At 38.3% G+C, this 25,962-nt stretch overlaps 1 protein-coding gene across 1 annotated transcript in view; it reads right to left on the bottom strand.

The window, feature by feature from the left end:
• The window catches only part of Khdrbs2 (KH RNA binding domain containing, signal transduction associated 2), a 518,703-nt gene extending 498,696 nt beyond the window's left edge, over positions 1-20,007 (bottom strand). The window contains exon 1 of the mRNA XM_037200029.1: positions 19,728-20,007. Coding sequence (XP_037055924.1) covers positions 19,728-19,818 — 91 coding nt within the window. The 5' untranslated portion in view covers positions 19,819-20,007. The remainder of the gene's footprint in view (positions 1-19,727) is intronic.
• Positions 20,008-25,962: the final 5,955 nt, after the last annotated feature.

Here is a 25,962-nt window from a genome sequence, read left to right on the forward strand (position 1 = left end):
ACAGAGACAGAGAAATGTCATGGTAATACCCAGTAATTTGTACAAATAAATGAGTTTTTTAATAATTAAAATAATAATAAAAATAAATCATTTACCCTTCAAAGAACTTCTCTCAAGGGCTACTTCTGGAGCACATTGTAAGACACTGTGTCTCTTTTACTAAAGAGTGTGCCAAAATGAACAGAGGGAAATCTGAGATAGATATTGATTCTAATAAGCCAGCAAGTAGAAAGATGGTAACAAAATAACTGTATGCTTTACATACTTCCATTGCTAAGGATAGAGGATTTTGAAAAAAAAATACTTAAATAATGTGTCATTTTAAATTACACATAATTAGACTTACATTCAAACAAAGAAAAATAGCTCTTTAGATTAATAAAGTCTATCAAGAATTTTCATTAGTGTTATAGCTGTGAATTAGTAATAACATAAACCCTACATGAAGCTTCTCATCACAGTGTCTGCTTGTAGGAAACCACATCCTAACAGATAGCTGTTGTCTTTTCATTTGTTCTACTTTCCCTTAGTAAAAGGGAAATTTCACTTATTTTTTTTGCAAATGCAACTAATGATAACAATCTTAAATAATAATAATTAGATCTACTCTATTGCAAGAGAATATAGTTAATAATGGTGCATGGCATTCTTGAAAATGTGAAAGCAAATGAATATCAATATTTTCCATGCCCCAAAAAGGGAAAAAGATAATGGTGTATTAGCTAACTGGTAACCAGAATAATATACTTTTACCATTCTCCTTGATTACCCACCAGAAGCAGCTGTTAAGACCCTATTGCTTTAGGACACTACACATCTTGATTATATGATATAGAGAAATCAAACTGAATGTGAGCTGGTAGCCTCTACCCTGATGACTATCTTTCATAATGTAAGAAGATGCTACATAGTCAACTGAAGAGGCATCAATGGTCATATCTAGCTGTGAATAGCATGAACCTGAAAAGCAAAGTGTGCATAGTGGTACACACTGGTATGACTATTAAAAGGATAAACAACTGTTCTCTGATTGGTTCAAGGCCTACTGCTCTACAAGAGAGAATCTATGCTTACTAATATAAACCTGGTCAAAATCCATGACTGAGGAGGAGGAGATCTTAAGCCCTAGGAACAAATTTAATATTGTTGTTTAAAACTGCCACAATGCCAAGCACTCTTCTAAATATTTATATTTACACCCATAGACAAATGCTACTCCCAACTCTCTCTATGATTAGCAGTAGTAAGGGCTATACAAAGTGCTGGGGAAAATAACGGTTGAGTGCTTAGCTCTAAAGAACACATCTCTACTACTCTCACTAAGGCTCAGAAAACATGATAGAAAAGGAAGGAGAAAGACCATAAGAGTTGGAAGATAGGGAAAAGGGACATGACGTGTTGTCTTCTAGGCATGGTATAGACAATACTGTCAAAAAGTCACAACAGCTGTTGCTGCCTGAAAGGCTGTGCCTCCTGTCAACAGTCAGTCATTGATGAGGGAAGAGCTTATGGTGTCCTACCCATCCTGATGAACTACCAGCTACTGATGGATTCTGAGGGAGGGGTGATGCATGTGTTATAAACCCAATGAGAAACCCAACATGCTCCAATGGATAATTTTAGACACAGAAGGATAACACTCAATGGGTTTAAATCCAAGCACTCAAAATAATAAAAATAAAAATAATACTTAAAGAGCTATGAATGTGGAAAGGAGACTAGCAGGGAGGAGAGGGAATAATGAGTCGTCAGGGGGATTAGACAGTGGGGTGGTTATAACAAAATGAATTCACATTATACATGTATAAATTGTCAAATATCCAACTCAGTGAAAGTTCCATAAAATGATAATGGTATGTTAGTTAATTAGTTAAACTTAACCACTTACAATGCATATGCATTTCAAAACACCATGTGGCAAATGATTAATAATAAACACCATATCAACTGTCACTATAAAATAAAGATATTGAGCGTGACAACTGAAACCAAACTGAAAAGGACATGAGAAAAGAAAATGAAACAAGTAAGGAGAGGAAAAAAGGAGAGAGAAATAGAGAAGACAAGATAAAACAGGGCAAATTTTGAAAAAGTAATAATTCTCATTTCTGCAGCTGGCTAGATCTTTAGAAGGCCAGAAAAAAACAAAGGAGTACTCTCACCTCTCCCTCACTGTCCATACCTATTTTGTTATGTCTGAACAGGGCCCGTAAGCTCCTGAATATTTGCTGTCTGCACGAGAAATCAGCCGAAAAAGTTCTGCTCGCTCTTGGGTTTCATGTTGAGCTGCCTTCAGAAGGAGGAAGGCTGTGGTTGACCTGATCTAACAGCAGAATCTGGGGGGAAAGGACTGTAACACCAGCACACAAAGAAGGGGAGGAGGAATCAGAAGGGTCCAAACAAACTCAGGGCCTACTAGAATTCCTCCGACACAGTGATATCATTTTAGTTATTTGAGAGTAGAAAAGAACCACATCTAGGAAATGCATATTTACTTTTCATTTATAACTGGAAATACCCAAATATTAACAACAAACCTAAGAATCCCCAGTGGATTTATAATCTGTATTTTATCAGACCACCACTGATAAATTTTTCTTCTTTCCTGGCAACTAAAGGAAGAATTTTCTAATACAACAAAAGTGCAAACATGCAAGATAAAAATGGATGTTCACTGGTCATCTGAACAAAGCTTCCCTTTCCAAGAATGTTTCTACATATAACCTTTGAATAATGCAAAACCGTTTCCATTTTTCATGATTTTGTATAGGGTATTTTAACTACTCTGACAGGAACATATTTCAGTATGTGTGTGTACGTGTCAACTTTCATAATTTAAATCCATTTCCTTCTGTCTAAATATACACACGCATCTCTCTCTCTCTCTTTCTCTCTCTCTCTTTCTTTCTCTCTCTCTCTCTCTCTCTCTCTCTCTCTCTCTCTCTCTCTCTCTCTCTCTCTCTCACACACACACACACACACACACACACACACACCACTAAACACCTCTAAATGCCATGCATAAACTTACTTTCCTTCAGGGGCTATAGCCCTCTTACCTGCAAATAAATATACTTGTGTCAGAATTATCTTGTCAGATGCTAGCACTGATGTTTTCTGCCAGTCTGGATCACTGTCAACTCTTCTTTGGGTTCTCAGTGTTGTTGTGATGAGTGAGGACATGTTTCCTGACTGACTGTGCTTTGGTACATGAGCTTTTAGGATAAGCACTAAGTCACTAGTTATGCCCTTAAGTAACCTCAGAAAATGTATGTTACATTCTAGGCAACAGTGAATTTGTCAGTTAACATGGCCAATGAAGATCAAGAGATAAAGATGGACAGTTACTACGAGCACAGACATAGGCTTCTGTTCATGGTCTATAAGTGTATTGACTTTATTAAGGATAAGGATCAAGTTTGCTACTATCTAGCATATTTTTTTTTTCTGGGAAAATTGGAAAGGTCATATAGTTCATGACTAAGTGCTTGGGGCTGTGTACTGGAAACACCCATGTCTCCCCTGCTAGTTTTTTCTCATTATGGCAACTGCTCCCTCAATAAATATGTCACTTCTTCATTGATACAACAATGTACTCAAAGAGCCAGGCCTCTTAGATGGCTCCTCATATTTTCAGTTATGATAGGCAGAATATATTCAAGTTTCCTACAGTGATTATGTCCTAAAATTAGAAGAAAATAAAAGAAAAATGTCACACAGTTGAATGTAGGTTTAAAGACATCTGGTTAATGATTGCTACCAGCTTTAGGTCTGAGGCAGTTATATATGGAGGCCACTATGAAAGGTTATACATCTATTATTAAACATTACAAGTTTTTCTATTTTTATTTCTAAAGATACACCTCTTTGTCTGTGTACACAGTTTTGAACCCTAAAAGTAACACTAATCAAAGAAAGCATTCAGAAAATGATGCTGAAAAACCTACATATTAGAACCTTAAGCAAAAGAGTATTGCCCTCCCTCACTTAATACCAAACACAATAAAAAAATCTGCATGGGATATAAACATATACTTAAAGGTTAAACACAAGCTTCAAAACACATGAGGACAACTTTTTGACCTTAAAAAAGGCAAAGGTTTCCTAAGAATGACCACCATTACAAAAGATAAAGGAAAAAATGTTAAAGTAGACCAACAAAATTAATAACTTTTCTTCTGAAGGCTTTTCTGAAAATGAAAATTTAAGATGTATACTGGGGTGAGATGTTTATAATTCATATGGTTAATAAAAGATACAAATCCAGAACACATAAATAACTCCCATAACAGTAAAAGACCAACAATCCAATTTAAAATATGTCAACCTCTAAGCAATCACTTCGATGGGAATATGTGTAAGTGGCAAAAAGCATATAAAATATGTTTAGCATCATTATTTATCAAGAGGATGCAAATAAAAGCCACAGTATTTTAACCCTTCAAACAAATAGAACATCTCATATTAAAAAGACTGAGAACTTCAAATGGCGGCCCAAAAGGATGACCACCAGAATTTTCACACATTGCTGGAGAGATGGTGACAGAGCCTTGAGGACTTTAGAGAACTGGCCATACGTCTCACTTAAGATCAAAGAAAACTCTGCTTTAAAAGCTGCTAACTCTACTCCACACAAAGAAACACTGTCCACACCCAGTGTGCTGATGTATGACTGTACTCTCACTACCTAAGTGAGAGACCAAGGCAGCAAATACTAACTTCCAAGCCAGATTGGGATACATCAAGAATTCCAGGACAGCTGACACCACATTGACACCACAGATGAGAGAAAGGGGAAATGAACATTGGTAACAACTTATCCATATAATAATTTACTGCTGAAGACTTCCCACATGTCCACCCAGAAGAGACAGAGTAAACTGTGACACTTTATACAATGGAATAGATAGTCAGCAATAAAGGAAATAAGCTACTGAGAAATTCGACACCACAGACGACTGCTGAAGATATAGAGAACTTTAAAGACATATGATTGAATGCAATATTAAGACATCTACAGGAAATTGGGGAAGAGAATAAGAACAGTACTTGTTAGAGGATATGAGGATCGTGGGAAGAGGTGAAGGCAGTATCTGAGCTGATAGGAATACTGTCTGTGTTGTCTAGGGTATTTCTCACACAGGTTATATAATTAACATATCTCATCGAGTGCTCCATTTAAAGCTCCATTTCTATTTACAAATTGCACCTCATTCTTTTTTTAAAGTAAGATAATCACATGCATTGAAGCAGATAAAGAAAATAGCTATTGTTAATATCTGCACTGGATAAGTACTGCATACAAACCTCCAAAGAATTTATCAGGGAATTTACAGATCAAAGAAACTGTATTTTCACAAAGGCCAATGTAAATCGAGCAGATTTCCCAGAGTTAGGAAGCAACCATTTAGCAGATCTGGAATTTGGTTTTTGACTTGATCTACCAAGTTCTTTTTGCTAGAACAGTAGCTTCCAAATAATTTTTCCACTTTCCAGGTTACGAAATAAATTTTACTTAACAACGCAGTAATTTCACAAGTAAATCTCCCATACAAGTCATAATAAATACTTCACGAAGTGACGTTTAATCCAAACATATATTTAAGTGACACAGAAGCACCTCCTTTTTCTTATGACCTCGCAGTCTTCATTTCTTCCGCAATGTAACAGCTCTGTATTGCTTGCCATATGGAAAGATAACATGCATGTGTGTGTTCATGAGTGCTTATCTAAAAAGGCATATATGTGTCTTTTCACTCAGTCACACTACACTAAAAGAAATATTGAGGTTGACAGCATAGCAATGTGCCACCCTGCCCCCATCTCCCATCTTTGTAGATCATTATTCCACTGGCCAAAATGAAAGCAGTACATTTTTAACCAGAGTGTGTAACCACAGAATTTAAGGAGAAAGAGCATAAGGAAGGTAGCAATGGTTCTAAGGTCACACATTCCAACAAGTCAATACAAACCAGCAATGAAAAAGGAGGTGTAAACAAAGGACGTGGGAGAGAGGAAGCCTCAAAACACCAAGGACAGGCCTCAGAAAAGATCCAAGGCTGAATGGCATGATCTTATCATATACAATATAGTTCTTTTAAAGCATGTTCCTGTCACACGGATAAACAGGCAAGGTAGAAGCAGTGGAGTAGAGAATGGGCATGGAGGGACAAAGAATATGACGTGTGCTATTTACAGCTACCAAAATAATAATAATAACAAGAACAACAACTTAGCACCACCATCATTTTCTTAGTTTAGAACTGTTCGCACTTTACACATAAAGACAAAGGAGCACATTAAGCTTTAAAAATATCCACTCAAAATCAAGGCTTTCATTTACAGGAACAGAAAATAGACATAAGGACTATAACTACAATATTAGTGATTTAACCTACTCTCCAATACCTCTTTCCTTCTACCACTCCCCTCTGTGTTAAAGCACACAAATTCACTATTTGTGTAGGTTGAAATGATAAATGTTATCAATTTCAGACATTTCAATATAATTCCCTGTGAAGTCAATGCTCACTTTCTCATGACCTAGGCTCCTATTTGTTCCTCAAGTGCACATGGATTTTTTTCACATTTCTGTTTTCCTTTCTTTCCTTTTCTGTCTCTAAATCAATTAGACAGTATTTGTGGTTGTTCCCCTTTCTTTTGGATTTATTGTGACTTTCATTGCTGCTGATGGTGATGGTAGACTTGAGGACAAAGTAAAAGCACGCAGTGAAGGTTGACCTTAAACTCAGAGTCTCCTGCCTTCATGTCTTCAGTGCTGTGGTTACCAGTGTATATTCTCAAACCCAGTTACTCCATGAGAGCACACAAAAATTTCTTCATACTCACTTCTTTACTTCTGTACCTGAATTTGTATTAAACTCTCTACTGGTCCTTCAGTGCATAGCCTCCTGACCTTGATTTCCCTTTTCAGTGACATCTCAGCAGCTGACAGTGAGTTTAACCCTATTAGCAAGGAGCACCTCTGACAGCAGCTGTTAGTCCTTTTATTTATTATCTTCCCTAACCAAACCAAGTTATTACACCGTGTTTGTAAACTTTCAACAGACCTTTCCACTTTGGCCTCTCTGCACTGTGTGATTTGAACTCAGTTCTTCAGAGCTTCTTAACCAGTTGTCTGTTTCAGCCACCTCACATCCTGCCCACATCTAAGACATACCGAGGCCATTTCCAAAGAGTGCAGCCATATCATGGGTCAACAAAAGGATGATCCATTTGCTACTATTTAGCATGAATGCATGATGAGACACTTCCATTCTTTTTAGATTCTGATCTTCATTTCTGTCCTTTTTAAGCAAAGTTGGGGTTCGTTAAGAAGGGTTGTAAGCGTATCTAAGCATGGTCATTCAGAAAAGAGGAGAGAAATGCGAGAGGACAGTGGTAGATGTCTTAGAGACAGAACAGGCTTCCTGACAGACTCACCAAGACCACTTCTCTCGAAACGTTTACCACTTTTCCTGTCTCCAGACACACTACTTCACTCGTATTTCTTGGGATAGATAGTCTCTCTCTTGCCAGGTTTTGGGAATGTTGCTTGCTACGTGTCTAATTTGAGATCATAGCTCTGTCTTCAGTGGATTCTGTCCAGAGTCTACTTATTTATAAAATTTCAATTATTCCCATGTCCCTCCTATGAAAGGTCCCCAAGATTTCTGGAGACGCTCTCAGATGTCCTGCCCGGCACTCCTACAGCATCATCTACTTCCTTTATTGTTGTGCTTAACCCACACTACGGAAGTTGCTGATGTAGTTGCCTGCACACACTGCCACCTCCTCCCTAATGTATCTGTGACACAGTGATAGCAGAGAGTGAGAACCACTTTGAACAAGTCTTCAGTGTTGCTCCATAAATCCCCGTGTCTAATACTTGACTAGCACACATATGATGTATTGTGTGCGTGTGCGTGCGTGCGTGTGTGTGTGTGTGTGTGTGTGTGTGTGTGTGTGTGTGTGTTGTTCTATGGATTTTACACAGAGAGACACCATTCGGTTTACTGCAACTTATTCCAAATACTTATCACTTCTTCCATTTCCATTAAACTGCTTTTAATTATCATAATGTTTTATTCTACCATCCTGTGGATATGATATACTTTCCAGTCTTGCACTAATTTCAGTATACCAGTTTAACTCATATCCATCTATCTTTTTGTAAGTCCATTTCAAAGCAATATCACACCATAAAACGCCATCTGCCTCAGCACACCAAATGTTCTTTTGACTTAACACAACTTAAAGGGCCCTCCTTCACCAGGTCCAGGAGAAGAAACATAAACTCAAATCTAAGTCTTTCTATATGTAGATGATCCTTAGTCTAGTTCTACATTTAATTAAAATTTTCAGTTTATAACATTTACATGCTTAAGCATAGTAAATGCATTTTACTCCCATTGCTTTCGTTTTATAGGAAATTGATACACTACTGTGTATAAATCGAATTTCTTAATTTCTTAGAGAAACTTTTTGTTTTTATTTTGTTTTGTTTTTTGAGACAGGGTTTCTCCTTGTAGTTTTGGTGCCTGTCCTAGATCTCTCTCTCTGTAGACCAGGCTGGCCTTGAACTCAAAGAGATCCACCTGGCTCTACCTCCCGAATGCTGGGATTAAAGGCATGTGCTACCGCCACCCAGAGAAAGTTATTTTAAATGAAACAGTAAACTTTATAGCAGCAAATATTTTTAAGTCTTTTTACAGTTAAAGTGGGATTTTTATATTCCCTGAAACAAGTGTGTGTGTGTGTGTGTGTGTGTGTTTTAAGCATGTCAATGTTTAGTAACATCTTTTGACGCTTTTTCAAACTTCTGTCAAACATTTGCCAATGGTCCTACCTCTAAATGAAGAGCACAGGTGATCAATGGCTGCTGAGAGAAGGAGAGTAATTTTCCTTCAGGGTTGAGCTCCTGCATAGATGGTCCAATATCAAATAGTCAGTCCAGGCACATGAATATATAAGCAATGCTAATTGGACTAAATAGACTCAGTAAGCTGGACATGCATCTGTTCATATCTATATGTATATATATATATATATATATATATATATATATATATGTATACATACAGCTGTATATACATGAAACAATAATAATTTTAAAAGAGGTCGCAAGTTTAGTTGGGAGGGCTGATATTGGAGGACATGGAGGCCATAGGAAAGAGTGATAAAGATGCTCATGTATGAAGTTCTTAAAAAATGTATATTGATGCTGCTATCACCTAACGTGTCTCTTTGTATTTTCTCATAAAATTGGAGCAATATTCCTTACTTTTCATGACATATTCTAAATACTTGTAAAAGAAACCATGTTAAATGAATGTCTCATCACTTAATCACCCTATTATACTCCTTAAGTAATTTCTTTCATTACTCTTGCCACTGAATCTGCCTCTTCTGAGCTGCTCTCAGGACCTGACATTATCCAGCATACAACCACAAACCTACTAAAAAGCACTCTGGGGAAAACGCATGGATTATGATTTTTTTTTATAAGTAGAGTGAAATCTAATCGCTAATATTTTAAAGGAAATGGTCATTGATTATGTCATCTCTGATAACAGGACAGTAGTAACACCAACCAATATGTTTACAAACATATTAAATCCTAAGAGTTCAGAACCTATGGATAACATTTAAATCAAGGCACCTGTTTCTGACCAAATGTGCAATCTGCTTGCTTTCAAATGTTAAACAAAACCATCACTGCTCAAGAGAAAACAATGAAGCCACAGTTGTTCTTGGTTGGAGAGAAGAATTCAACAAATGTAAGGGGTTCTCCTTTAAAAGAAACTAGAAAAAAAAATGCCTTGGAAAATCACACAACTTCTCCAGTAGTTTTCTTGGTCATTAAAAAAAAATAATGAAATGTTCACTTATGTCTCTTTTGAACATTACTAAGCATTCTCAATGGCATCCTTATATATAAGACATTTGGGGTTCCTCAACCTGACTATATAATTACCTACTTGGTAAATGCCCACACCACAAATTCCTTGACCTTTTACTTACTGTATTTATCTTATAGCATTGTAAATTAATTCATGTAATACTTGTATTGAGGAGTAATATGAGCAGTTAATTGATAAATAAATATTAAATCTCTGACATGAACTTTACATTAATATCTGACCTTCCTTCAAAGCATAAATAATTTTTGCCTCTTCTCCAAGAAGCAATATATTTTAGTGGCTATGGAGGGTGTCTGGGTGGAAAAATCTGGGTTTTATTTAGATCAGCATTTCTTTTCTGTATGACTTGTGCTAAATAATAAGCATTAACACTTTATAAGAATGATGCCAGTAACAATCTAATGTGATTGGTGGGCGAACTCATGGTAAGCCATGAAAACATCCCATGCAGTTTCTGATATGAGTCAATAGTAAGTATGATGACTCTGAATCCCTGTGATCTTCAAAATAACTGCTCCTCTAAACTCACATGAAATCTAGCAGACCATCCATGAACTATTGATATCATGAAAATGTATGTGTACTTATGTACATTTCACACACCCATACATGAATGTATTAAATCCCCTACAGCTGGTAAACTTCACAAATTAAACATGTGATGCCTCTATGTATAGCAATAGCATATAGTTGTTATAGAAAGATGTCACCAACCAACATTAAAGGACAAGTGTGATTGTGTGATTAAATGTAACAGAGTCCTAGTCAATTAGACTCTGTTGCCCAAACTATAGCCAAATTAGGAATAGGTATAGAAAAGAACCTAAAGCAACTCAGTTGTTATTAAATGGTTAATTATTTCTCTACTGAGAATCAGTGAGCTTAGGAATGGAAATGAGCCACAAATAGATCACTTCAAGGAAAAATTAGTAATGCAGCAAAGGGATATGTGGGCCATGACTCCTCAAAAGCTGGATGAGTGAAATGAGCTATTACAAGACTTTTCACTCAAGAAAACGAAGGGTCCTATAAAATGAGTATTCGATTACTCTAATTTGAGAAATCAACTACTAACCATGCTTCTTAAAAATATTTCTAGGTCATTCATATTTTATTGAAAATTACCAGTTTTATTAAAAAGTATAATTTTTCAATCTATGAATATATTTAAAACATACACTATTTGTAGCATTTAAAAACTATGGAAGTGTCAGAATGTAATTTTAATTAAGATGTATTTCTTATAATATATACAGGCCCAAAGAAGAGATGTGAAATTTATTGTTTAAGCGATCACAGTCAAATGAAATGATGAAGGCACTATATGGTTATACCTAAGGTTTTCTAAACCCTGTAAACACATTTCTTTACTTTACAGTTACTACAGGAACAAAAAGTTTCACCCAGACTATTTAAAGAGAAACTGAAAACAAGGGCCAAATTTGTTCCCCTTTATTTTACATACCATTAAAAAAAATGAATATATCTTGATCATGCCCACACATACATAACTAGTTCATAAAACATTGATGTTTAAATCCAAACATGTATTTATATGAAAAGATTATAAGAAAATATAAATTCAAAAGAATAGGTGCTGGTTATTATATGTAAAAATGAAGAGATATTCCAAAAGGCATAAGGAATGAGGTAGGCCAGCTGGTTATCATAACCCACAGATCTGAACCCAGAAATAACATATCAGTGATTTCCTCTGCTGGGAATCTAGAAAAATCAACAGAGACAACACACATATGCATACACACTCACATATTCACAAAGACACATATGCTTGTTCTTTTTATAGTCAACATACTAGATTAAGAGCAGCTTAAGAAAACATAATTTTGAAATACAAAATGTCCTTCTCAGTTAAATGAACTATTAAAAAAACTATGTTCACTCCTTTTAAGAAAAATTGAGTAGAGCTGAGTATGGTGGCACAAGCTTGTAATTCAAGCATAAGGCTGAGATGGGATCATGCAGCCTGGAATAGAGAATAAGTTCCAGGTCCAAAAGAGAAAAATAGACTGCTACAAAAAGAAAGATTAAGAAGGGAGCCTAAGGCCGCAGCACCCGACTGGACTAAGAGAGCCTTTGTCCAGTGACTGATGGAGGCAGATGCAGAGATGCACATGGCCAGGCTCCAGGCTAAGCTCCGGGAATCCAATCGATGAGAGAGAGGAGGGATTCTACAGGTGGGGAACGTTGAGATCATGAGGGGAAGAAGTGCAGAGATGACTGGCCACACTATTGGAGGCCTATGAACTGTAGACTAGTGGCTGTGAAGCCCCCACAGGACTAGACTAGGCCCTCTGGATACGGAAGATGGTTGTTTGGCTTGAACTGTGGGGGAGGGGGGGCACCCAGGCAGGAGGATCGGGATCCATCCCTGGTGCATGGGCAGGCTTTTGGGAATCCGGTGCCTGTGGTGTGGCGCCTTGTGCAGCCTTGGTGAAGTGGGAAGGGGCTTGGACCTGCCCAGGCTCAGTGTGCTGAGCTCTGCTGATTCCCCATGGGAGACCTTGATTTGGGGGATGTGGGGTGGCTTGGGAGGGAGGGCTGGGAGATGGGAGGAAGGAGGAGGTGGGATCTGTGAGTGGTATGTACAGTGAGTAGAAAATTGCTTAATAAAGAAAAAAAAAAAAGGAAGGGAGCATATACTTTTAATGTCACTCAATGATAACCAGGCACTATTCCCCTCTGAATGCTATCAAAGAAGACTTAATTGTAAGTCAAGACTTCATTTCTACCTACCTCACACAATGTCCACAGAGGTCATACGAAGGTCTTGAATTGGTACCTTCACATATAATGAATAGGCTCCCGTGTCCAAGCAAGGAGGTATCATAGAGGCTCTATGCCTTCTGAATACTGCTGGAAATTTCACCATGACCCAATAGGAATGAGGCCTCCCCATCCTTCTTGACATTAGCAGAAATGTGCAGGAAGCAGTGAGGGGACATCCCCTACCTCCCAGACAGAGTAGGTTCAAAGATGCCAGTGAGTGGAACAAGGCTTTTCACTGCTGCCTGGAATGCTGAAGGTGACTCCATGTCTATAGGAAGAGTGTCATAAGTTTGTTCTAAATTTTTTTTTAAAAAAAATCCATACTATCATAACACAACACTGAACATATCCAGGGTACAGTTTAAAAAGCATTGCCTCATGGCAAAAAACGAGGAAAAACCATTTGAATGAGGAAAGGCAATCAACAGGTACCCACTCACATTAAGTTCTGTCATCGTCTTAGCCAATAAACAGAAGATCTGAAACATTACACGTTTACAATTTGAATACACAGTAACTACAATTTTAAAATTCTTCTCTGGGACAGACTCAACAGTAGCAGTTATAGAGTAGTGGCAAGAATAAAAGCAGATTCAAAGAAATTAATCAGTCTTAACAACAAAGAAACCCAAGGGCAGAATCACAAAGGACCCAACAAAGTAAGGGAAAAAGTGTATACTCCTTGTCATGAAATCCAAGAAGGAAAAAAAAAAAAAAAAAAAAAAAGAAAGGCAGGGCTGAAAAGCACCTGGATTGACAGAAAACAACAGTCAGGAGCAGAGTGAGTGAGGAGTAACCTAGACTTTCAAGGAGGAAGGTCTTTGTGGTGTGGTAGTCAAGCATCTCAGCAGTGGTAATCACACAAACCTATATAGGGCCACACAACAAAGCTGTGCCCATGTAATGTATCAATGTCATCCTCTCCATTTAGATATCATAGACTAAACTAGCCTCTGGTTTCATAGTTACCTGCCAATGTAAAGCTATTGCAAAGTAAGTTTCTTAGTGAATAAATGCTCTTAAAATGAGTATTTTTAGTGTAATTTGAATGAAGGGTTGATAAAATATGGCTGAATTAAACAGTGAAGAAATTTCTGGAATTTTGCTTCTGGAGATGTCTTCTAGGTAGGAGAAAGGTAATATGTAAGTTTGGCCTCATCCACTTAGTAATCATGTACCACACACAGAAAATGAAGGCAGGCATTAAGGATTCAGAGACCCAAGTCACAAATCCAACCTCTCAGCTTAGAGGGCAGAAAGACAAGATCAAACAGAACTGGTATGTTGCAATGTAGCAATGGAAAGGTCAAAAACAAGACAGGCAGGTTCACCTAATCCATAATAAATAAGATAAGGGCACTATTATGGAAGGCTTCCTAGATGAATGGGTAGTCAGACCCAATTTGTTAAATGAGTAATAGTTACAACAAGAGAGAAAAATTAGTAAGGTCATTCCAGAAAAGTCACAGAACATAGAACCCTTAGATTCAGGATGGGGAAAAGAGGCAGGAAGTTGTACATCATACCAGATGACGTATCAGAGAGGCCCCCAGGGGCAGATTCTGAAGCCTGATGAGGAAAAGTTTTCCACAAATGGTGCTGAGCTGCACCATATGTGAAGCTCTCATGATGGATACTGTTGATGCAATGCTGAGTGAGACTTAGTTCTGCTTAGTGAGTTCAGTCTAGTGAGACAGACCAGTACAACCTAGGAATGACGAAACGGTCATAGGGTGGACAGGGATCTCAAGAAGTAAGAAAAAGAACAAAGCCACCACAGTGTGGACAGGTAAGGGTGAGGAGAGCACATGCAGAGACGTGAATAAGTTGTTACAGCTCAGATAAATTAAGCAGAAAGGATCAAGAGATAAGGCTGGCAAAGGAGATGTATAGTAAGAAAGCCGAAGAACGTGAACGACATGTTGCGGGAAACAGAGATGATTAAAAAGCACCAGCTGGTCAGAATTTCATTTTGAATGAATCCTTATGAAAATACAGTGTGTAGTGGTGGTGGGAATGGAAGAGTACTGAAAAGCCTGGAAGGGTCAGAAAATTAGGGAAACCCAGCAACGGCCAGTGGAGAAGCCCAGGGAGGAGAAAGGCCCTGCAAGGGTAGCAAGAGGGCAAACCACAGGCCCGCCTGGGGGAAGAACGCCTTTCATAGATGAGGCAGGTAGGGGGTGATTCTGTCACTAGAGTGACTTTCAGGGCAGTGGTGAAAGACAGAGGGTAGATTGAAGAGTTTTAAAGAGGTGAAGTAAGAAAAATGAGAGAACCAGGCACAGATTAATGGTATCAGACATTTGAAAGACACAAGAGAGGATAAGTGTCAAGGAAGATTAATTTTATTACTTTTGCAAGTGAAATGCATTCTTTTGTCTTCAGTTATTCATGTTGACAAGGCTGCTACAAGAAAAGAACAAACAGAAGTGGTGGGGGGACCTGAGGAAAGGATGTATCTCTAGAACGAGGTAAGACCACGTGGGAAGCACTAGTGTGCAGGATATGGGTCAACCTGGAAAAGAATGTTAGTCTTTTATTAATAAGAGAATGTGAGGTTGGGCATGGAGTATGGGAGGATGAGCACGGAGTCCGTACGGGTGGATAGGCAGGAAGTTTCTATGTGAGGTAGGGCATGGAGTCTGCATGTATCAGGAAGTAAGGAACACAACAGAACATATACCCAGAGACCAGAGAAGCTGAAATCACTTGCTAAGAAGGGAGTATTGTAGGCTGAAGAAGAAGGTTGATGAGGTCTGGGTTTATCATTGAAAGAAAAAGAACTAGTGTTGACCAGGCCAAGGTAGGCTGACAAGTAACCATTGATGCAGGGGGCATTTAAAAACCCCTCTCTGCAATCATATTTTACAAGAGAATATGTTTTCTAATTTGACTTGGGAGTTAAAATTTCATTCAGCAGTAATTCAAATAGTAAAACAGGAATTATTTTTCCTTTCCTTATAAAATCTAGTCTCAAATTGAAGTTCACCGGACAATGGCATAAAAATGCCAATGAAAATGTGTTTCTTGTGTTTACATAAAATTCTGCCCTTATTACTACTACAAGCAGAAATGTTTATCCCAAAATATCTGTCTGATAAATGTTGCATTTCCTGATTTACAGATGAAAATAACTCAGTATCATACAGGAAAGCAAATGGCATCTTCACTGTATCACAGTCAAGTTTGGAAGTGCCAATACTCAGTATCAAGCATATGACACTGAGATAGATTGGGTTTTTTTTTTTCCCATGTCATTAATTGGTTTGAATGCTGATTGAAGATATCAAGATTTAAATCTATACCTGTGTTTGTTTTGCATTTAAGAAATGTAAATAAGAATATACTGAATCTATGGTAACAAAAAAGACATTCTCTTCATCAAGAAAAAAAATCAACTGAAGGAACTGTGTAAATACTATTTTTTTTAATCACAAGATGATTTTAGGCACACTATTAGTAAGTTTTGGAAAACATTTAGGGAATATGATCTAAATTTCAAAGTGATCCTTACTGAGAATTTGACTCTGATTCAGTTTTGACACATTACCATTTGTGACAAATAAAAATGTCTGTTGTCATCCCGTTTTTAAAAATCCATATAGATCTGCAAACATAAAGGTTAACTGGAGCTGACAGGTCAAGTCTTCACCAGACTCTGAGAGGAGTATCTGGAGTAGCTCAGAAACGATTTTATTTGGTCATCTTTGGTTTCACAACACCACAAGTTAGCTAAAACAGTGGCTAACCCATCAATATTTGTGAAGAACACAGGCAAGGAAGTCTTGCCTAAGTCACTTTCATTTGAACGCAATAATACTTCTGAAAGCATAAAATGTCACAATAGAATCAAAAAATGTGAATCTGTCACACAGCACATTCAAATGAAAACAAGCATATGTTCACACACATATTATACACAGGAGACCCGAGCCTTCAAAGTAATTCAATAGACTTAAGAACATGAATCTTTCTCCACTGTCCAATATAATATATATGCCTCAAATTGCACTATAGTGCAGTAAATATGTTATTAATCATTAAACTAGGAAGGAATGAAAAAGTTTCAAAATTTTCAGCTATTGATTTTCCTGTTCTGCATATTTAAACATCACCACTTCGCATCAGCAAACATCTGGGAGTAAATACGAATTGCAGAAATATACAGGTCTCCTAGTCTCACTGTTGAATTTGAGATAAGAAAACTGGGCCCAGGGAGGGAAAGTTTACAAAATTCAGGTTAAATAAACATGGAATTAAATGGAGGTAGCAGAGCTATAAATAGCCTCATGTAACTCCAATGCTCAAGCAAAATCGGACCTGGGCCAGAACTTTAAGAATCATGCTGAGTTTGTTCTATTATCACATTTAGAAAACATCTTTCATAACAAATGAGTAATTACATAAAAATTGTAATTACAGGAGGGAAGTTATTTTAATTAAATACATTATGTAAACACCTTAACCCATATTATTCAAAATCTGCTATGACTAGTAGTCAGATTCATAAATTATTTGCTTTTAATGTTTTTTTTTTTTTAGAATCACACCTACCAAACACAAAACAGAAGCAAACAAAATAAAATACAATGAAGATACGAAAACAACCAAAACTTAAAGTAATTTGAAGCCCATGGCCTTCCATCCTAAATGAAGCAGGCACATGTGAGCTTAGGCTTGTGTCTACCAATAATCGCAGAGCAAAATAAGTCATTGTGAGAGCTCACTGCTTTATTTCACTGCTTCTAGAGACTCATTCCAAAGAATGGAATCATCTGGATCATTTTTATTGCCCCCCTCAGTCTCAAGACTGTCTGCACAGCACTGCTGGAATGTACTCGGTCTGCACCTTCCTTCCGTCTGACTCTCTGTGTCAGGTTTATTTATAGCCGATGTCTTCAAACAGAGCATTTCCAGGTACGAGAAATAAAATCTCTACCGTGATCCTAGAAACCTTCACAAATAGCCTTTTGAAAAGACAATGGAAAAAAATCTATAATGCAACATGTGCATTATGATTCACTGAGCATCCACAGCACACTCACCTTACACTCTAGTAAGCATTTGTAAAGACCCCGGGTAGAGTTACAGAAGTGATGTGCGCCCTGTGGTTCTTTTTATGTAACTATCTGGCTACTCTCGGATTACTGTCGCTGCTTTCTTATTTCTCTTTTCTCATTAAGAATTCTCTGAAATTTAGGCACCCTCTTTTGTTTCTTACTGAGATGCCTTTCTAGTTTGGAGCTTTTTTCCTAATCCATTACAAAAGCAGGCCATGCTTCCCCCTGCTGGGAAAAAATTAAATTACAAGGTGCATTAGAACAATTTCCTAAGTCTCTAGAAATTTAGTGCTTGGGAAAGAAAAATGCCAGGAAGCTGGGTACTTAGTGTTCTCTTAACTGTTTCACTAGTCAGGAATATCCGTGTACCTCATTCTGTTAAGACCTTCACCCATATCTCTTAGTTTTGTAAGTTTTGAAAGCACAATTAATACACATTCATAACTGATGAATCAATGATTAAGTCATCCATCCCAAAGAGAGCTCCGGTTATCAGGTCAGAGAAGATCATGAATTTGTATTCTTTTCCCATTGTACACTGAATGGAAACACTTCTAAAGAATAGACTGATGTGAACAATTGAAGAAGACATTTTTAATCTGTTAATGCTTACTAAGTCATTCCTTTTCAATACTCCTATAATGATTATACAGTTGCCCTTTAACAGTAGAGGAGAGTATAGTTCTTGACTTTGGCTTTTCACTTTCATTTGTTATAATTTGATTTTTAGTTAAGTGGTAAACATGACTGCATTTCACTCCCCAAGTACTCTACAAAGCCAGCCTTTCCCTTGAAAAACAGTTTAGATATTTCGAATCTTCCATATTCGGATTATAAATTTCTCCCCGGCAGTCTTTCATGAAATTCTTTGTTATTATAGGTCATAATAAATAATAACCCAGTAAAAATGTCAAATAAATCTAATGTCTCTGAATCATATGAGGAGCAATTTTTTTTCTACGATGCAAAACGAACTCCCAAATCTATTTTAATGCTGAGCAGCTGGACAAGGGGAAGATGTCACTGACTCATTTAGTGGGTAAGACCTCCAGCTAGGAAGCTACACTGTACCTAGCCAGTTAGAAGATGAAGCAGTTCATTATTAATGAAACATTCATCCAAAAATTCTGCCATTGTGTTAAATAGGCTTGTGCAGATTACTGGATATCTGGGGTGTCTTTGGTAGCTAGAATTGTTCCACATAAATGGAATAGTTGGGGTTAATATTTCTGACAGAGAAGTTTTCATGTGTGCCTCTTCTCAAACGACCTTTCAAAGCAATGCAAAAGGCAAGACATAGATGCCCCTCTGGGAACCAAATCTCCGCTAACATCACAGGTATACAAAAGAAAACGCACACCTGGTTTAAAAAAACAAAAAACAGTTGATCAATTATGGAGCGTTCCTAGGGACCAATATCTCGCAGAGTACCCAATCATCACGTTTCAAATACGTTTATAAGCACTTTAGCCTCTGCTTACCACGCTCACGTAAATACACGAACATGCATACTTTAATGCTGATTAATTCTAAGACTTTCCAGCGGGGAAAGACTGATTAAAGGGTATCAAAATCACTTCGAAACGCCAAAGGAAAATATATATATATAAAATAAATAACGCTGATCTGTAACCAAGACGTTCTCAGAACACTCCATGGATCGATCGCATTTACTCCTGAACTGATTTCCCTGGCTTCTGTGAAGTGAAAATGTCCCGGTGGACCACCTGACACTTGCTGGTTTCCTTGTCCAGGACCCTAACAGGTCGCATCACCCTGCCATTAGACCTCAGGGCTTCTGTCTTTAGCAATTGAGCCTCGGAGGAGCCCGGGCTGCCAGCGCTGCGCTCCTGCCTTCAGAAGCGGCTCCGGGAGACAGTTTCTGCCCAGCAGAGCACCCGCCCTCCCCAACTTCGCCCTGCCCGGGCTGGCGGGCGCCGGGGGCCGGTCCTACCTTCCGCCAGAAGGCGCGACGCGTGCACAAAAGATGGATCCAGGCTATCCTTCTCTGCCATCAGCTCAGGCAAGTATTTCTCTTCTCCCATAGCGCGGACTTCGGACCGTGCCGGGCCAGGCGCCAATCCCGCCCGCTCGGACGCCGCGGTCCCTGGCTCCCGCGGGGACCGTCCTTCCGGCAGGCAGTGAGCGCAGCTCTCGCGCCTGGGGCTGCGCAGCCCGCGCTGGTACCTGCTTCTCCCGCGCCCCTGCCCGGCTCCAGCCGCGGCCTCAGCTGGAGAGGCTGCCCGCGCGGCCCGCCCCCGCCGGCCTCCCATTGGAAGCGGGGTCCGGGGGCGGGGCGCCCGCGGAGACGGCGGGCCATCATTGGGCGGGGCCGCACGTCGAGTCGCCTGAGTGACAGGAGGCTGCTGCGGAGGGGAGAGGGTGTGCGAAGTGCAAGCGCTCATCTGGCGGGGTTCTCCGGCCTGCCTTGTGCCAAGGGGCCAGTGAGGACCGCCTGGCGACCGATCAGGATGCTGAGAGTGGGAGAATGTGCGCGCCATGCGCGGGGAGGTGACGCACGTCACCTGTGTCCCCGAGGCACAGGTGTCTCTCCCCTCGCGGATCTCAGCTCTGGGGCAGGGTAGGAAATCCAAGACCAAACCTACATACATTTTGGGACGGGGGATGTCCACTGATGAACAAATGAATAGGTTATTAGGAGACTTTTGTGGTACAGCAAAACGCTTCCAGTGTGCATCATCGGGATACGGAATTAGTTCGAGGGATCCACCCATCCCCACGGAGAATTTACTCACCATATAAACTTAGTAGGGACAATCGTGAATGAAAGAAGGCAGATGATACCCAACTCCAGTCGCTCTGATATTCTCATAGTTTAGAGGTGATGGTCTCTCTCACTGTCATGGAGAATGTTACTGAACTACTTTATATCTGCCCAACCTTTATTCAAATGAGCATTTAACCCTCGAGAATCACCAACGAAGGAGGGGGAAATACACATCCTTCCCTAACAGATGGAGCTCTGAAATACACCTTGCCTACTTCAAATGGAATGAGTCTTTCCTTTACTTCGTTGTTGTCTTTTCACAATTCCTTTTCAGTTCTCCTTCTAAAGTGATGACCAGACAAACTTTTCCTGCACATAAAATCTGCTGGACATTTTCTAAGTTCTCTTATTTCCCCAAAGCTTTCCCTCTTTATTTATTTTAGATGAAGTTGGGGTATTTGTGTGACTTTTTACAAAGTTAACATGCCTCGAGTTATCCACAAGATAACTCACTCCATCTCACAAAAACACTGAAAAACGTGGGCCCAAAGATAGCGGGTTTTGTTTATGTAGTTGGGAGAATAAGTCTCTTAGCTGTGATAAAGCTGAGGCTAAAATCCAAGTATAAGTAATGCCTAAGCTTCAGATGGCACGGCTTACCCTACTCTCCTGTATGCTAGATATTTAAAGTATATGTATCCATCTAATTAGTGTTTATGGGTACTGAAAGGGGTCTAGGGACTGGATTTGAAATTAGAGGATCATTGCCAGACAAGACAGACACATTGCATTTCCTCTCATGGTGGGGGTAGAGATGCTTTCTAATGAGTGATGACAAAAGGAACCAGGAACCCCTGACAAATCATCAGAAATAATAGAAAATTAGCATAAATCCCAATCTTTAGGATAGTTTGTGAATTTAGTACATGGTGGATATCATAAAATCAAAACAAATAAGCTACATTGACCCTTAGAAACCAGTTTGCTTATTGTTCACTTCCAAACAGTATGAGTCACCAAAGACAAACCCAAAATGCCCTGCCCAGGTGTCCTCATCCACATTTAGATCCACATGCTCCCAGTAGGTGACTCCACATCACTATGTGTTGTCCCCTGACTCACATATAGTTATTTTGTGGCCACCAAAATTGTGTATTAAATATTTTAAGAGCAACCTTAGGATTGAGAACATCTTATAAATACAAATGTAAATAAATTGATAACCCATAAATAAATTATTGTTGAATAGAGTATTTGTGGCTATACATAAATAAATTATAACTGCATGTATACTTCCCTCTTCTGATGCTAGGAAAAATCAAGTCATTGCTTAATTGATTTTCAACCTGAGTTCTAGTCCTGGAAGACTTTTTAAAATACGATTTTGCTTATTGTACCATTATTTCAAAAGTGGTTTGTTATGAGAAACGTCCCAAGTCATTTAGTATCCGGAGGATGAAAAAGGCACACACTATATAGAATATGTTCTGTGATGAATGGGCAAGCTGTGTGTTCAGTCCCTTCACATAACCTGTGAGAAAGGCCAGTATCAAAGACATTTAATCGGTCTAATCACACTAGTAAAATCTACACATTGTGAAATTTTCAATAAGATACAGCATTTTTATTTCTTTCATTGTTTTTTTTTTTTTAATCAACTCTTTGGATACACACTAGCAGAGCACTAACTCACAATAACATTCTGGAGAGATGGATCAGCCATCAAGTAGGCTTGATCCACTTACAAAGACTGGAGCTCTTGCACCCTCATCTCAAGCTTAGTGTCCCCAAAATGCCTGTAACCCATCTCTAAGGAGGGCAGAGACAGGAAGATTCCTAAGTTTAACTACCTTCTGGTCTAGCTGAGATGGTATGAACCATGTCTTCAGGGAGAAACAGTCACTCAAAGGAATAGGGCCTCTGAGCATCTGCAGGAGCATAACCTCACATAGATGCATATGAAGAAACAAAGAATGACAGATTAACAAAACTGCCAAGGATTAGTAATTTGTACATGATATGGAATCTGCTGTCCCCCATTCATGTGTATAATATTTGTTTAGCCTTCTAATGAGTAGGCACAAGACCTCATGTGATCTTGAACTGAAATACTGATTTGCTTTCATTTGCTGAAGAGTCTGGTGGCTTCTCATTAGTGAAACGCTTCTGTTTTGATGTTCAGGGTCTTTGAATTTCATTAAATTCACAATTCATTTATCAGTTCATTTTTCTAATAACTTGCACAATATACTTTAGGGTTATAAAAGGGAATGGGGAAGGCAGGCAAAGGTCTCAACAGGCAGGCAAAGGTCTCAACAGGTACAGGCATTTGCTACTCACGAACAGTATCAACATGCCCTCCCCACTTTCAATAAAAACATAAAACAAAGTACTTTTTGGATTTTTTATTTTTTTGTTTTTTGTTTTTGTTTTTGAGACAGGGATTCTCTATGTAGCCCTGGTTGTCCTGAAACCCACTCTGTAGAGATCTGCCTGCCACTGCCTCCAGAGAGTGCAGGGATTAAAGGCCTCTGCCACCATCACCCAGCTTAAAGTATTTTTTAAAGGGAATGAAGAATGATATTGTGGCCATACTGACTATCAATAGCAATGATAATATATACTGCAAAAGATCTCTGTTTTCAAGTCATTTGCTAGCTAGGAGAAGTTAAGAGAAGTTGGGGCAAATATGACCAAAATATATTGTGTTAAAGTTTCAAAGAATTAATAAAATATTTATTAAAATAATGACATTGTAATATTGCTGTTCTGAATACTCACAATTTTAGCAAAAAGGCCAAAAAATAAGCTGCCCTCACAACCCAAGTAATACATACATTTCTGGTGTTGAAATCATTTATTTTAAATGAATCTCTGGGCAGTTACCCCCTCTACCTCTTGACACGTTGGTGGTGGTGCTGATAGCAGATTCCTTATGAATGAAGAGAATGTAGTTGTCATTATCACTCCAAGGCAAAGTTATTGACTGTCTTCTTAATATTAAATCTGATAACTGTTGACTTGTTGATCGAGTATTGATTGTTTTTCAAGATCAAAATATTAAAGGAAGGGATTACAGCATTAAGATATATTTTCTGTACACAGCAAATAAAGATCTGATCTCCATTGCATTTGGTAAAAATTAAGGAGACAAAGGCTACAAGCAGATTCAATTAAAAAAAAACTTCAGATATACTAAAACATTTTATAAACAATGTATTATGACTAATACAAGGGAAGAAAGATTAGGTTAGGTTTTAATTTTAATTTAGGAATTACTTATGAACATTCCTGGAAGAATTGCCTAAGAGTCTCTTAAGAGAATACCACCTCACTCAAGATTTTAAATCACTGCAAGTAATCGGCTGGAGTATGTTTTCTCATTCTTGACCTGTGTGTTAGGATACTGCTACACGCGATACAATCATTGTGATGTTTTGCTGCATAGAATAAACATACAGTGTTATATAAAATAATTTTATGAATTAGGTACCAAATGTAGAAGTAAATATTTCAGAGACAAAAATTAGAACGATGTGGTCAGGGCTAGGTAGAAGTGAAGAGAAGGACAGTTGTTTAATGTGTACAGAGTTGAAGTTTGCTGAGACAAACAAGTTCTGAACATGCCTTGTGCAAATTCCTGGATCTGCTTAAAATAACTACAGTGTACATTCAAAGTGGTTCATACAGCAAACTTTGAATACAACCTGACACAGTGTCAGGCATTTCAAAAGAACAATGAAATTTAAAAATGGCCTTTGTCTGGTACTTCACACAGCAGTCCCAACACTCAAGAGCTGAGGGGGATAGCCTTGAATTCAAGAGCAGCCTTGGCTACATAGAAAGGCATATCAAGAAAAAAATATCCAAATTAAAGAACTCACCCATTCTACATAAAAAAGGGAGACAGGAAGAATTAAATATGGGATTCGGAACAATGTCATGGGTCCGTTTCTGTGGGGACAGGAACTTAAGAACATCCAACTAGTCTAAAGCTGATGATTATGCTGAAAATCATCTCAGTGTGCAACAAACAATTCAATACTGAGTTAGAACCTGGGACAAATTTTGCTTCTATTTTTTTTCTTAAAAATACTGACAGTGTAACTGACAAAACATGAATAATATCTATGATTCTGGTTTCCTGCTTCTCCTCATTGTACAATGATTGTATAAATGATTGCCTCTGCTTTAGGGGAAGCAGATAAGGTATCTGAGGAGTGAAGGGCCATCATATTTGATTCTATTCTCAAATAAGAAATGAAATTGTCTATACACAGGAGCAGAGATGGAGAAAATGGCACAAGGCTGTAGTGAGCGGGGTAGAATATTAACACGTGGGGACAGCTGGCTAAGGCTCATTTCCATGGTTTGGCCACTTTTCTATGTGGTATAACTTCAGAATAAGAAAACAAATAAGTGCTAATAAAAATAACCACAATGGATCTAGCTCACAAATCATTTGAAGTGTCACATAACAGACCTGCAATTTTACCATACAGTGTCCATTATAGTGTGCACTGAATTCACAAATCTACTGAGAAGTTAGTAATATTTTGAAAATACATAACTTTACAAAATCTTAAGTATACCAAATAAATAAATAAGTGAATTATCTATGTGTCTCTAAATTCCAAGCAATAACATAAATCATTTTGTTTTGGTTTTAATATTCTTTAAAATTATGTTGCCATACATTTATTAAAATAACTTATTGAAAACTACAGTGGCACATACCTGATCCTAGTACTCCAGAGACTGAAGTGGATATCATGACTTTCGGGCGACCCTGAGATATATATTGAAACTCTGTCTCAAAAAAATTACATATATTTGATTGGAATAGAAAATAGAAATAACAACTGTGTTACTGATTGGTGTATATAGACATGGACTGAAGCCCAGAGGGAACCCATAGGCATTTCAAGATTCTCAAGTTCCAGAAGGAATTGGACCAGGGCCTAACAGATAGTGCTATAAATGGAGAGATTTTATTGAAGGGGAAAATGTTTTTTGAGAATTAGGATGGGCCTGAGCTGAAGAAAGATAGAAGGCATGGAAGTCTCAAACTCCTGTGGGTCATGCTCATATGACCTCCCTCCACATGTGTAGTTTGTAGGATTTCCTATGCATGGTCTGGGTTTCCAGTCATTATCACTGTCTTTAATTTCTTCCATATGTTAATCTTGACACCTCTTTACCTCTCTACCATACTCACCTACCACAATTCTCACTTAAGAACTATGGTACAAATTATTGACCAGTCTTTGATAACCCCCACCACATTGATGGTCAATATAGTCCCTGAATAGGAGAAATGCCAAACTTTTCCTATTTTATCCATAGGATGAAGATGGTGCTTTGGATTCCTGCAGTTTGAGTTGCCAGAATCCCTGGATTACAGAAAATTTACCTCCAATCTCTCTGATCTTAGAAGACATAAACTTCACAGAATTCAAAC

The sequence above is a fragment of the Peromyscus leucopus genome, chromosome 16_21 (assembly GCF_004664715.2).
Source record: "Peromyscus leucopus breed LL Stock chromosome 16_21, UCI_PerLeu_2.1, whole genome shotgun sequence".
In the NCBI taxonomy this organism is placed as follows: domain Eukaryota; kingdom Metazoa; phylum Chordata; class Mammalia; order Rodentia; family Cricetidae; genus Peromyscus; species Peromyscus leucopus.